Below are 14,808 nucleotides of genomic sequence, written 5' to 3'. Positions count from 1 at the left end.
CGGAGAAAATGAATTGTGTAATAGACCCCATGTCTCTAACAAGCTGTATTGCATTTAATCTTTATCTTGCCACTGCAACCTCCAGCTAGAAATGTATACATTATTTGTCTTCTGGGTAATGAAGGCTTTTTAACAACATATTAGTTAAAATGGTTTCTAAACATAAGCTATTTTCCAGGGCAAATAGAGATTTGGAAGAAGGAGATGTTCGGTGTGTTAAGCAGTTTGATTTTACCAACAGCTCATAATAAAATCATGAGCGTGAAAAACAGAAAGATAGAGGAAAACTGGGGCCTCAGTGAGTGCTCTCTGCGTGTTTGTTTCTTTCTGTTTATATTTTTGTTGTGGCTGAAATCCTGTCCTGCTGATGTCACTGGGAATTTTGCCACTGGATTGTACTAGTAATTTACAGCACATTTAGACTTTTACATTGTGTTCTTCTAAACACAAACAAAGCCTCTGGGCTTCATGCAGCTCTTGGCGCAGAAGAGAAAAGCAGATCTCACTGAGCAAAGCTCATCCTCATGAGCAACCCTGTGGTTTTCATGGAGCTGGGACAGGATTGAATGTGTCTAGTTTAGCTTTCATTCATATTGAGGAAGGCTGCTGAAGTCCCAGGCAAGATTCTTTGACCATCACAGCACTGATGTCCTTTTCAGGCCCAGCTGGCAGAAATGGGCACTCACATTTTTGTTACCATCCCTGCATGAGCTTTGAGTTTGAAAAGTTGCTCACAGGGTGGCAACTGCTGAGCTGTTGGCTGGGTTGTGAACCAGCCAGGTGTGATGGGGTAAGCTATGAGGATTACGGTCTTTGTGTGGGGTGAGGAAAGTGAGACCAGGCTGCAGGGCTCTGGGAGCTTTCTGAAAATGAAGTTTGGGCAAAACCTGACTAGTTATAGAAAAATACGTCAGGCACATCTTTTATAAAATGAACTCAACACCAGCAGCTCACATAATCTGCCTGATCAGACCTATGGCTTACCCAGGCCAAAAAACAGCTAGAGCCTAAGGTTTCTGTAGCAGTGTTATTGCTGACCTCAAACATTCAAACGTTTGAAAATCAAGTTTTATGTCCTTTATCTTCACCTTATGGGTTTTGAATTTCTAGGTATCTGGGTTTCTCTTCTGCAACCATGAAGGCAAAAATCATACTTTCAAAAGAAAAGCTGTGACTTCTCCTAACAGCTGAACCCAGGAGTTGCATCCCCATGTGACTCACAAGAGGACTGTGAGCACTGTGTGCGTGGAGTCAGATGATGGCTGCCTTTTGTATTGAATGGGGATTGATAGAGTAATCTATTTTAAAGATTCTTGCAGCTCATCGCAATCATTGACTTTGTTTTGCCGCAGTTTGCACCTGCAGAATGAGACAAATGGCTGTGTGAGGGATCGCGGTGCTTCGTGCACGGGGAGAGCCATGTTTCCTTGAGCAGTGGTTTTGACCATACCTGTCCTGAATGTATTTTTGTGATGCCTGCTTCAGTGGTTCTGCTCTTCTGTATGAGCCCAGCTCTTTCCCTGTTGACAGTGACTAAACGGCAGAGCAGAGAGGCTGTTGTGAAGGCCTCTGTTAATAATGTGATTGAAGTCTACAATGACAGAGGCCCATGTAGCGTAACACAGGGTTTTTTCTTATTTGACAGGCATATATGAGCCCGTTGCATGATTCTTCATTGGTATACATCCTTGATTAAATTTGCTATTGGGAAGTGAATTTAATGCCTTTGCAAATGGAGACCCAAGCAGGAGCAGAGCGTGGCTCTGAGGGTCTTGTCAGTTCAAATTGATTGCTGAGCTCTGAAATTGGAGCAATGCAGTAGCTGAAAAATTAATCAATTAAAATGGAACATCATTTGGCTCCTAAAGAAAATGCCAACAGCCTGATACTCTCAAATCTTTACTGACAAATAGACAATGAGATTTTCCTCTATTAGAAGACAATGTTGCATGCCCCAGGGCTGAATGAACAGAGAGAGCATATCTGAGTGAAAAAGGTCTTGTGCAGAAGGACTCATTTTTGTAATAAATCGTGGATCCATCACTATTGCCACTACAGAATGCTTAGAACCTCCAAAATACAAGTCTGCATTGTGAGCTGAAGGTCATTTTTGAACTTCTTCAACAAACCAGGTCAGGATTCAACAGCAGCATGAGAAGTTACGTATAAGTCACCCTGTTAAATGCTAGTTTGGTTGTTGGTTTACAGACAAGTTGCATTTTTGGACTGGGCCAGGCTAATTCTCAACCAGGGAGTCCTGCCAAGAGCCTTTCTGTGTGATGTCCCAAAGCTAATGTGAGGAAGAGCTGTGTGGAACGTTATGTAATTACCTGACTCAAGGTTGTGTCCTGCCAGAGTGTTATTTCCTGGGAACACAGGCTCCACGCAGGCTCTGGGGCGGTGAGCCAGGCTCCAGGAGCAGTGTGGTACCCCAGCTGGCACAAAGGCAGGAGTGTGGCTTCCTGAGGCCAGTCTGCCACCCGTTTCTGTCTGCAGGATGTGCCGTGCTTCCCACCTGCATGGTGCAGCCATCTGTGAGAGGCTGTAGCAGCATCTATCTGGTGATTAACATAGGGAGAGAAAAGGAAATTGGTGAGGAATTGAATAATATTCAAAATCATTCGTGTCTGAGCAAGATCTACTTACAGAAGCACATTGCGTAAAAATCTTTCCTTGCTGGAAAGTGGGGAGAGATTCCTATCTACTGCTGTGGGGCTGGGTTTGTCCTTGGTGGGGGTGTGAAATATCCCCTTGTCTTCCTGGCTCAGCTGCGCACATGCACAGTATTTCTGCAGAATGTGAATGTTGGCTCGTGGCAAACCCACACTATTTTATTCTTAATCTTCTAATCCTGGTTTAAAGCTCTAACTCCTGAGGATGAATGATTAAAAAGGCAATCCAACTTCCTTTCTCTAGCCTTAGCAAAAAGCCCTTGCAGCATGATCTTGAAGGCAAAGAAAATGAGCCCCAAGCTTAATATAATTAAGCATTTTAATGCTTTGGGTGAGCAGTGCCCAGTCCTCAATGCTAGCTGACCTCTGCACACCTCTTGGGTAACTGCTGACTACATTGCAGCTTATGAGGTCTAAAGTTGCTTTCTCCTCTGTGAAAATATCTGTGGCAGCATCTGTCACTCTAGACAGTTGCGATTCACTGGGAGAAAAAGGCTGAATGTAGGTCGCTTGAGTTCAGAGGGAATAGATTAGTACATCAGAACGGGAGGCACATATGTTGCATTTGTTCAGACAGTGTAAGTGGGGGAGTGGGAATAGAGATACAATTTATGTGACTGATATGTTTAATGAAGACTTAGACCACCCTCATTTGAACTGTCTTACTGGCTTCGTAGCTTTACCAGGTAATCAGGAGGACATTATCTGTCTTAATTCAGAATACTGTATGTCAGTATGTCATAATACAGATACTATAAATCAAGGTTCAGGTAATGCCAAAACCTGTATGTCAGTCTGTCATGATATGGGTGCTATAAATCAAGGTTTAGGAAATGCCTAAATGGCCACTGAGCATCTAGCACTTAGAAGACAAATAACAAAACATTGTTCATTTTTCTTCTTTAATTTAATAAATCAAAATCACTTGGAAACCAGGGCATACGAAGACTGGGATATTTTTCCCCAAGAAAAAAATGCAGCTTTCCATAGTGCCTTTTTTATTTTAAAGGACCTCAAAACACACTTTTACAAACTGTGTCTATATAATCTTTAGCAGATCAGTATTCCTATATACAGCAACTAACCTAGATGGCTTTTGCTAAGGAGGTTTGCTCTGTAATACTAAACAGATGTCTGAATGCAGAAAGCTTCATGTCCATGTGACCATCGTTTCTCTGTACAAATCCTTCATTCCCAGAGGCTACTCTTTGGGATCTCTTTCTGACAATGCTGCTGTTTTGGTGTGGGTACAAGCATGAATTGCCTAGTCCCTTAGGTATTCAAATAGTGTACTGTCATGTCTGTCTTCTTCTTGATGCCAGATGTTATCATGCATATTTACGGATGGAGAGAGGTGTGCTTGGAAAACAAGTGCTGTTTCAGGAAAAAACAACCCCCACAGATCTCACACTCCTCTCTCATGCTGGTATTCAGTAATTTTGAAGACCATTCCCTCACTGTTTTTCAGGGTTTTCCTCCACATTGTTTTTCTCCTGGAGAAAAATATAAAAGAGTAAAGGTTTCTATCAACAAAAATGGCAGCATTCCTGTCACAACAAAATTTGCCAAATAGGGAGTAAATGTCTCATACTCCAGGATATGGGATGAAGATCAAATGAACGTAGAAGCCAGATGTATATGTATCTGGACATGCGGATGTTTATACAAAATCGATGTATATGCATGTCATAAATATATTAAAACAAAAAATGTTAGTAGTTTTTCAGTTTTGCATAATGGACATCTGTGTGCATTAGACTTCAAACCGAGGGAAGGAATAGGCCTTGGCAACTGCTTCACCTCATCTAGGTCTGGATTTCCTCAGAGCTGTTTGGAAGAAAGTGCCCTCAGGCATCTATCTTTGAAACCCTTTTGGCTTCCACTGCTTTGCTTTACTTAAGATTCCTAAAAACAAAAGACTAGAAGGATGCCCCAAGGCATCATGTCCCCTCCCTGCAGTTATGGCAATGTCTTCCTGCCTCTGGGCTGTTGAGCTAGAAAACTTTGTAGGATCCAGCCTTTGCTAACTGCTCAAGGTCTGCTCAGGATTAAATAGCTGGGTCAAAGATGGACATGCTTTATAGAAGTCATCTGCTATATGTCATATCTATATATGCTATACGTGTCTTGGCCAGCAGTAAAGCAAAATAACTGATAGCATCCTACACCTGTCACACGTGAGGTTGTATAAGTTCCAGCTTCTCAGGTTATTATTCTACAATGAGTATACACCAGGACTGTATCTAGTGGAGTGCCTCAAGGGTCAGTACAGGGACCAGTATTATTTAATATATTCATCAATGATTTAGATGAGGGAATTGAGTGTACTGTCAGCAAGTTTGCTGATGACACTAAGCTGGGAGGAGTGGCTGACACGCCAGAAGGCTGTGCTGCCATCCAGCGAGACCTGGACAGGCTGGAGAGTTGGGCAGGGAATAACTTGATGAAATATAACAAGGGAAAGTGTAGAGTCCTGCATCTGGGCAGGAACAACCCCAGGTTCCAGTATAGGTTGGGGAACGACCTGTTAGAGAGCAGTGTAGGGGAGAGGGACCTGGGGGTCCTAGTGGACGGCAGGATGACCATGAGCCAACACTGTGCCCTTGTGGCCAAGAAGGCCAATGGCATCCTGGGGTGTATTAGAAGGGGGGTGGTCAGTAGGTCGAGAGAGGTCCTCCTCCCCCTCTACTCTGCCCTGGTGAGACCGCACCTGGAATATTGTGTCCAGTTCTGGGCCCCTCAGTTCAAGAAGGACAGGGACCTGCTGGAGAGAGTCCAGCGCAGGGCAACTAAGATGATTAAGGGAGTGGAGCATCTCCCTTATGAGGAAAGGCTGAGGGAGCTGGGTCTCTATAGTTTGGAGAAGGGGAGACTGTGGGGGGACCTTATTAGTGTATATAAATATATAAAGGGGGAGTGTCACGAGGATGGAGCCAGGCTCTTCTCAGTGGCAAACAATGATAGGACAAGGGGTAATGGGTACAAACTGGAACACAAGAGGTTCCACTTAAACTTGAGAAGAAACTTCTTCTCAGTGAGGGTGACAGAACACTGGAACAGGCTGCCCAGGGGGGTTGTGGAGTCTCCTTCTCTGGAGACATTCAAAACCCGCCTGGACACATTCCTGTGTAACCTCATCGAGGTGTTCCTGCTCTGGCAGGGGGATTGGACTAGATGATCTTTTGAGGTCCCTTCCAATCTCTAGCATACTGTGTGATACTGTTATACTCAGAGGGAAATCCAAGTTGGCATGATTTATGTATGGATTGCTAATCTGCATGGGGGTGGAGAGGGTTTAGTTTGTGCTAAAGCCAGTCACTGCATGTGGAATTGACTTGTTTGCATGCAGTCTGATGCTGAGCTCATATAAGCAGCATGGCAGCCTGTACCCCATACTCCCCAGGGCTGCTGTCTGCGAAATCAGAGAATCGTAGAATCATAGAATAGTTAGGGTTGGAAAGGACCTTAAGATCATCTTGTTCCAACTTCCCTGCCACGGGCAGGGGCATCCCACACTAGACCATGAATGTGACTGATGTGTGCTTTGGTGCTGGTGCTTGTGTACTGTGTGCTACTTACTTTTGTCTGTTCCCCAGCTGTCAGCTCATGTTACTATACATGGACCTGGGCACAGTGATCCAGATGTGCTTCCTGGAAGCGTATCTTCCCTCCTGTAGACAAGGACATGCAGGATCAGGGTAAATATCACAAGAAAGAAGCTTCTTCATTAGCTTCACTAAAAAGATGGCTAAGTAGGATCATTAAGCAGAGGCCACTTGGCTTCCTCAGAAGCAAGGCTGTGATTCTTACATGTGAAAGCAAGGAGCTGGACTTACATGTGAAAGCAAGGACTATGGTAGGATGGACACCACCTGTCTGTATGCTGAGAAATTGGATGTGGGGAGTGGTGTGTGAAGCTATCAGAGAACCACTGCTCATGATAATAGGTGCAAACTTAATTGCTTTTGGGTTTGGGTATGTTTTTCTTTTTTCCGCTCCCCCTTGTAAAGTTCCACCACACGGTTTTCCTCTCCTGCATTGCCTACTTTCCTCCCCAAAACTTCCCGAAATACCAGCTTGTCAAACCATGGCAAGTCTACTTGAAACTTATCAGTCAAGCCTTGTCTGTCAACACACTGCTGTGACCTCTAAGTCAGCAATATCCTGTTTCTAAACTCTCCACACTAACAATCCATGTCTGTTTGTGACAGACATCTTAGGAGAGTGTGATGTTCACCTCATCCGGTATGTAAGCGGTAACATGGAAAATACTGTGCCACCTTCCATTTCTCTTGGAAGAGGCTCTGAAAGTAGCATCCAAAAATTGATGAGTAGGGGGAGAACATTGCTGTGAAAACCAGACACAGAAAAATAATTGCTTCTCCTTTCTTGCCTTATGCAGGATTTCTACCTTTTCAGGCCAAATACTTATGACACTTTGCTTGTCAACAGCTCAATGCCTGGAAAAACTGTAAGGAAAGAAGAGAAGAGCGAAATTGAAAGTATTTGGTGAAATCCTGTGACTTCCCAGCCATGAGACAGGGATAGAGAGAAAGTTTGTCGGGTCTAAAACAAAAGAGCAGAAATGCAGTCTTGCAGAGCTGGCAGAGTTGCCTCTGCATGCACAGAAGGCAATAAATGCCAGGAGACAGTGGAAAAGAATAGGGAGGTGGAGAGGCACCTTGGGCAAGCAGCAGGCTTTCCCCGTTTCTCACTCCCACCATCCCTTGGCAAACATAGCTCTTTCACAGGGCCTGGAGAAACCCTGAGCTGGCAACCAGGGTCTTTTCTCAGAGGACATTGAAAATAGCCTCTGCTGGGGGCCCACCACTGGTCTCTCCTGCTCCATTTGGAAGTGGCAGCATATCTCAAGATTGTCCATTGTTGATGGCAGTAGAAAATCTCTTGTGCACTATTAGCTGCTTGTGGGAGCTGATCAATTCAAGTAGCTTTACTGCTTCCATTGTGTTACTCCAGTTTGTGCAAGCTACAAACAAAACATTCAGATCCGTCTCTGAGCTCCTCTGTCAGCACTTGCACTTCTTGAAGAACAGAGATGGTTCTATTTAACTGTGGTAGTTTTTATGAACATTTCATAGCAGAAGTTCCATAAGAGCATGGTTCCTAAACCACATTTACAATTAATTTACACAGTTAAACAAAGCATGAATAAAATAAGCCCTGTGCTGTCAGGCACAGCTTTTTTATTAAAGTCTTTTGAGCAGTTTCCCAGAGAAGTATACAGACTATTTCATGAGACATAACAAGAGCCTGGTGTGCACTGGGATTCCTAAACTCAACTGGAAATGCAACACACCCTTTAAAACAAATCCTTTTGGGGACAGGCCTTCAAGAGACACTATCTTGCATATTCAGCCCATCAAGAGTAGCTTGCTCCTTGGGAGTTGTTGCAGCTCTCAGCTGTGCTGTGTGCCATGCATAGCCCGTCCACGTGCCAGCATATGGGTCACAGAGCTGAGCAGCACCTATCTCTTAGCATCCCCAAGCACTGCCCCACTGCACAGCACCAACACATCTGACTGTTGGTGGTGGTGCTGTGCTGTCCTGTCTTCTCTGGGACTTGCCTTCAGGTCTCTGGAACAGTGCTGTGAAGCAAGTGAGTGAGCCCATGGAGCAAAATCTCATAGGGTGCTGCCCCAGCAGCTCCCCTGTGTTTTACAGAGGTGACTGAGCCCTGATCTTTGCTATGAGGGAAGAGGATTTACTCTGTCAGCAATTCAATGGGCTGAAGCTGGCATTAAACCCGTTCAGTAGGGAAATGTCTGCTGAGGGCACAGTGGACTTGAAAGGCTGGTGGGAGGGAGGTGCTAGCAGGGCTGGGGTGACGGCACTGGCAGTATGTGTGGCTGTGGCAGCAGGATAAATTGAAGATGGCCTTAACAGGGAGGAAGCTTTCTCAAGGTTGTTACTCCCTGGCTTGCTTTGTGTCCATATTTGTCAACTAGACCTTCCTGGTTGGTCAGTTCTTCCAGCTAAAGACACTCACTGGGAATGGTTTGTGATTGTGTTTCTGTTCTGGAGTTTGACAGAGCTGATATGATCATGAAAATGAGCTTAAACCAAAAGAGAAGCTTGGCAGTCCCTTACTCCATTTGTTGTATTACTGCTAAGCATTTGTAAGAAAGATATGTGAGAGCTGCAAAGTATATGTCCTGTCATACAAAACTGCTGTTGGGCTAATTTTACAGTAAGTGTAAAATGATTAATTGCACTTACCTTTGAGAGTTTTGCACACCTTACTCCAGTTAAGTAATGATTCCTCATGACCCCTGGAGTATGGCTATCCCTTTTTCACTTGCCCAGGCCTGCTGCTACGAAAAGGTATCTTAGGGCCCTAAAGTCCCCAGCTACTCTGGTTTAGTGTGGCTTGTTTGCACAATACTGGAGCTGGGATGCATATGTCTGATGACAGACAGTGGCAATGCACAGAGGTAAGTGGCACTGTCAGTATTGATTGATTGATGGCTTGGCTTAGTGAACGAAGATTTGGGAAGGGGATTACCCACGCTCACTACAAGCACGATGACTAAGGGCAAGTGGAATAGGGAAAACTGAGTGGAGAAAAGCTGCATAGGCAATCAGGGAGATTCCGCACGAGACTGTCATCTCCTGGATCAAGCTCGAGCGACCAAGGCCTGAACCGCCCTCAGGCAAGGTTGGACCTGCAGCATCCAGTGCACCTTGTCACCTGCCGTTTCGACCCTCGCCTGTCTCTACAGGGCTTTGCAAGTGGAGTAAACCCTTCCAGCCTGCGCAATGGATGTTTTAGGTGAGGTGCAGTGTGCGCAGAACTGGCCCCACCCTTTACACCTGAGGTTTGTCTGCCACAGCCTAGATAGCTGGGACGGTGACAGCAAAGTCCTCAGGTCGTAGGTTTTGTAAGAGTGTCCTTCTCTTAGACAGAAGACCTTACAAGGCTAGACGAGCTCCATCAGCCCCGGTTTGAAGATAGGAGTTTTCCTTCTCCTATGAGGATGGCTTGTCTTCGCTAACGAAGATTTGGAAAGGGTTTTACCCTTGCATTCTGAACAAGACTGTCGTCTCCTGGGTCAATCTCAAGCGACCAATGACGCAATAGCACAACATCAAGCATCAAGGCGGGATTCTGACTTAGAGGCGTTCAGTCATAAGCCCGCAGATGGTAGCTTCACACCAGTGGCTCCTCAGCCAAGCGCATGCACCAGGGGTCTGAACCTGCAGCTCCTCTCATACTGAGCAGGATTACTATTGCAACAACACATCATCAGTAGGGTAAAACTAACCTGTCTCACAACGGTCTAATCCCAGGTCACGTTCCCTATTAGTGGGTGAACAATCCAACGCTTGGTGAATTTTGCTTCACAATGACAGGAAGAGCCGACATCAAAGGATCAAAAAGCGACGTCGCTATGAACGCTGCTATTTCACAAGTGATAAGGACTAGAGGAGTATCACGGTGCTAGTTGAAAAACGAGGCTCTCAAGCTTTTCTAGATGTGCATGGCATTACTTTCCTTTAATCCGTTGCTTACAAAGTTAATTTCACTACTTAAGTTGTTTCTGGTCTCTTGAACCATGTCAAACCACAAATAAGAGTGTGCTTTCAACAGCAGAAGAGGATCTCAGTCCATTCTGTTATTACTGAAAAGAAGTTTTAGACACTCACATTTCTAGTGCCTATTTATCTTTATTTCTGCTTTCATGTAGCAAATTTTTTTGGTCTATAACAGAGCATCAGTCAGAAGGAACTGGGCTTTCCTGTTCCCATAACTCCCACTTGTAGTTCCAGCCTCAGGCATGGAGATACATGGTGTGTAGCTGCATAAAGAATTTATGGGTATGGACTGTCCCACTCATGTGATGAAAGACTTGACCCTGCATTCAGCTATACATGCTGTGCCTTTAATATGCCTGAAGCTCATATGTGTTTATATTGACCTCTTCCTGAAGTGAGAGGTGTCAATGTGAAAGGAGAGGAAAAAGTGGGTGGATGTCAGCCTACCCTCCTCAGAGGATTTGGCAAGGGACCGACTACTTATTTCATAGAGAATCTGTGCTGCTTCTGTCAAGTATGTTTTGAATTAATAATGATAGATGTCCTGTAGCCTACCATCTATACTCTAGGAAAAGAATTTGATAAAGCAAGTCAGTCCTTAAAGGTAAGTTTTATATTCGCTTTGCCAGGCTTGTTTCTGTCTGGGATCCATTCATGATGGTGTTTGCTCTCTTCTCTTAATCTGACATTGCTGTTATGTGGTTTATAATGAGCTATAGTACCTAGGGCTTTTCTGAGGAGCTGCTACCTTGCTGTTTCTGCCATGTTTTGTATTAACACTGACCTGATGAACTGTAGAGGTCTATGGTGCCCTTACTAAATGGCATTTATTGTTTTCAGACGTGTTTTTTTTTTTTCCTGTGTGTTGAGATAATTTTGAATTCTAATGCTGTTTCCAAACATATCTGATGTTTTTGCTGAATTTCTTATGGATTTGACAAACATGCTATCTCAATATCCAAAGTACTTATGAAAATACTCCATAACACTGGATCTAGAGTAAACCCCTAAGACCTGCTGTCACCATAGCCCTTCTGCTCTGACAGTGAACAGCTAGTAATTCTGCCCTGACAGTGACTTTCCAACCAGTTGCACCCATTCTGCAGTAGTTTCATCTAGACTATTATTTCTCTACCTTGCTAATGATAATATCTTACCACCCTCTATCAAAAGCCTTGCCAAAGTCATGATGTATTTATCTCCTGCTCCTCCACACCCTTAAGACTGATTACTCCATCACAGGAGAAAATTAGGTTGGTCTGACATGAGGTGCTCTTTGACAAATCTCAGTTGGCTCCTATTTATTATCTTGTTATCTTCTTGGTGCTCACAGATTGATATTTGATTGCTTGTTGATTAGCTGTCTTTCTGGAAGCTGAAGCTGGGCTTTCTGAGCTATCGTCCCCTGAATCCTCCCTTTTCCCTGTTTGAACAGAGCACAAATTGATACTGGTTGAGATAAAAGTGAGAATTGTTTTTAACTGACAATTAATTTCCAGTGCTCTTTTTCCACTTTATAAATTTGATGTAGAAGTAACATGTGAACTGTAGTATCTAGAGAAATTGCCCCTAAAAGTTCAAGTTTAGATGTGTCATGGCCCTGAGGGCACTAACGGACCTCCCTGTTCCTGCCCACTCCTTGGGGCTCCCCTGACCCTGCCCAGGACCCCAGGGGCTCTCATCTCCCCACAGCCCTGTGCTGCCCAGCCATGGGCCCTTGCCCTGATGCCCCCCAGCTGCCCTACTCCTGTTTGGTGTGTAGGATGATCCCTGGCTGCCAAGTCCTGCCCTGAGCCCTCCTGTGGGGAGGTACAAAAGTAATTATTTTCCTCCTTGTACTGAAAATGAGGCTTTCAAAGGAGAGTCTAGGCAGCAGGCTGTGAAACCAGCTGTACAGTGGTAAACCCATATGCAGCAGCTTGGTTGTGCAGTAGTTGAATAAGCTTCTTTGTGTTGAAAGTAGTGGTGTGCTTTTTCTTTTTTAACTATGAAAAGTCATTTCCCTCATTCTTGTATGGTAGGAAAGGGGACAGCTGAGCGTTAGGCTGACCTTGTATTGGGCATAATTTTATGGACCACTTTTTTTTTCCCCTCACTGTATTAATCTTTTCTCCAAATGGAATAGTCCTAACCTTTAATTTGTCTTCATTCTCCAGTAGCTTCCTTCAAAAGACCAGCTTGGCAAAACTTGCACTCTGGCCATGGCTGCTGAGCTGTCACTAATTTTTGTATAACAGTGTTTGCAGTGTTTCAGTTCTCTCTGTCACATTTTCAGTGCACTCACTTTGCTGTGTTTCCCATCTCAGCAGACTAAGTTCGGGGCTTCATTGAATTGTCCATGGGGACACTCAGATCTGTAACCCAAGAGGTCACGGTTCGTTTGAAATCCATCAATATGCATGAGTAATTTAATTTGTATCTTCTAATGTTCATTATCTTGCACTCCTCTACACTGAATTCATTTGCCAAAATCTTAGCCAACTGCCGGGTTCTCCTAGGGCTGTCTGCACTGCAGGGTAGCCCTTCTTAGAGAAAGGTGCAGAGATGTTTCTTCTTCTCAGCTTTCTTCTGCTTAAGGAATTTGTCATGGTGCTGGATCTCGAGTTGTTTCCTAACCCACTAAGGTGGCTCATCCAAAACCCTGTGTGATACTGGGGACCAGTGCCTGGTCTCTTCCCCTCTAAAATTCTTAAAAGGAGCCCTATAGTAGAAGGAGAAATGCGATTGAGCCTAGTATTAGAGAGCTATTTTACAGAGAATGATCTCAAGATCTGGGGATTATCCAGTGCTTTGGATGAGATGTGAATGTACCAGAATCCATCTTTTCCAGCAGTTTTAGAGAGCTCCGTCCAGCACTTCTTTGTACAAAGCCGGGAGCACTTTATGGCTTCTTCATGATTTGGTTTATCAAATGCCTACCATAGACAATGTGTTCTACTTTTACTGTAGAAACAATTGTGATTGCTTTAGAAGCCAGTATTTTGCAGTTTCTAGTTGATTTCCATCTTGCATCTAAGAGCTCAGCATGGGTTACAACTGTGCCTGTCCTCTCTCCTGGTGGCCGTAGTGAATGATCTTCAGCGGCTGGCATTGCGCTGACTCTGTAGCCTAGGGAAGCTAGCAGAAAATTACGAGAGAAGAGGGATGGCTCAGGTGTTTTAGCTCTCGTGTGGGACCGGGGGCAGTCACATGCAGCTTCAAACTTTATCATGGACTTCTGTGGGAGTGGACAAAGCTGGGCAAGGCACAGCAGGGAACCTGTGAAATCAGCTGCCTCTATGTTTGTATGCGATAGTGATTGCTGAAAGACTGAAACTGTTTTTCCTCAAAATACTCTATTTCAACCACATTGGCTGGAGGTTGCTTTCAAACCTGTGTTGCCTGGAAGGGTTTCCAAGTGGCTGTGGTCTTGCACATTCTGTGTAACAAGTGCTAAAGGGAATTTGGCTCTACCTACGTTATCAGGAGCAGCAGGTTTCATCCCAAGCTCAGTCAGTAAGGATAGTGAGGCCTGTGATTTTCCTTAGAGAGGGCAATTATAGCACTACATCTATGAAGGTTTCCTGCTTTCCTTTCCAAGCTTTTGCCTGTCCTGCCTTCCCTTCTACCTTAGCCACTTCCAGGTGTGTGGCAAACAACCTGCTTTAGTGTCTGTGTGTCTGAACTTATTACCTGTGTCTAAACATGAGTTGGGTGTTCTCCCTAATGCTCTGATGGTTGTCTCTGCTCTAGATGACAAGGGCTCCCCAGAGAGAGAAGAGCAGCCGGAGAGGTTTTGATGAGAAGGCTTACCTGTCCTCAAAGCTGCTGAAGGCTGGAGAAGACCCCTACCGCCAGCATGCTTTTAATCAGCTAGAGAGTGACAAACTTGGCAGCGATCGGCCCATTCGGGACACCAGGCACTACAGGTACTGTGCAACCCTTGCTCCAAGCAGTGGCTGCTGCTTGGTGTGGGGAGGCCACTGCCCCCTCCTGTGTTGTTCTGCAATGTTGACAAAGGATGGTTGGGGGTTTTCTTCGTCAGCATTGGTCTGTTTCTTTCATGTATTTCATGGTTAATCTGGAAAGGTCTCAAATGTGCAGAAACCCTTGACTAACTCAGTGCCAGCTTGTTGCTTTTCTAGCATCTCCTCCCAGATCCAAGCATCATCTTGATATTTCAGCACAGCCCCTCCATTGCAGATCAAATTGCTCATCTGACAGTTGTTTGCAAAACTCCCTTCAAGCTCATGGCTTCCCTCAGTGACTCTCTGTCCTGGCTGTGAAATATGCCATTGTTGCAGCCTTGCTTTACTCTGGTGTTCTTCATGTGCTGTGCGCTGGCTGTCTGAAGCTAGTTTGGTGCCTTCTTTCCAGCCTGAGCATTACGGTTTGGATGAAGGCTGTTGGGTGAGGATAAAACTAACGGCCAAATAACAGTGAATATTTCATGGCTTGCAAAATGCTCATTGTTCTGTCCTGTTTCACTGAGCATGAATTTATTCTGCTGACTAAACTCATCCTTGAATTGCTGATAGTGCTCAGGTAACTATTTTGTAGTTTCTGGAGTACCTAAAGATAATGTACCTTGGAAACTGTAGGT

At 44.7% G+C, this 14,808-nt stretch overlaps 1 protein-coding gene across 1 annotated transcript in view; it reads left to right on the top strand.

Annotated features, from left to right (window-relative positions):
• Positions 1-14,808, top strand: part of GALNT16 (polypeptide N-acetylgalactosaminyltransferase 16) — a gene marked incomplete at both ends in the record, with an annotated part of 73,742 nt that overhangs the window by 23,788 nt on the left and 35,146 nt on the right. Inside the window, one exon of the mRNA XM_080617871.1 lies at positions 13,959-14,134. Within this exon, the coding sequence (XP_080473997.1) occupies positions 13,959-14,134 (176 nt within the window). The remainder of the gene's footprint in view (positions 1-13,958; positions 14,135-14,808) is intronic.

Source organism: Psittacula echo, assembly GCF_963264785.1.
Source record: "Psittacula echo genome assembly, chromosome: 5".
Classification (NCBI taxonomy): Eukaryota; Metazoa; Chordata; class Aves; order Psittaciformes; family Psittacidae; genus Psittacula; species Psittacula echo.
Note: the sequence above shows the minus strand (reverse complement) of the source record. Positions and strands in the feature narration are given on the sequence as shown.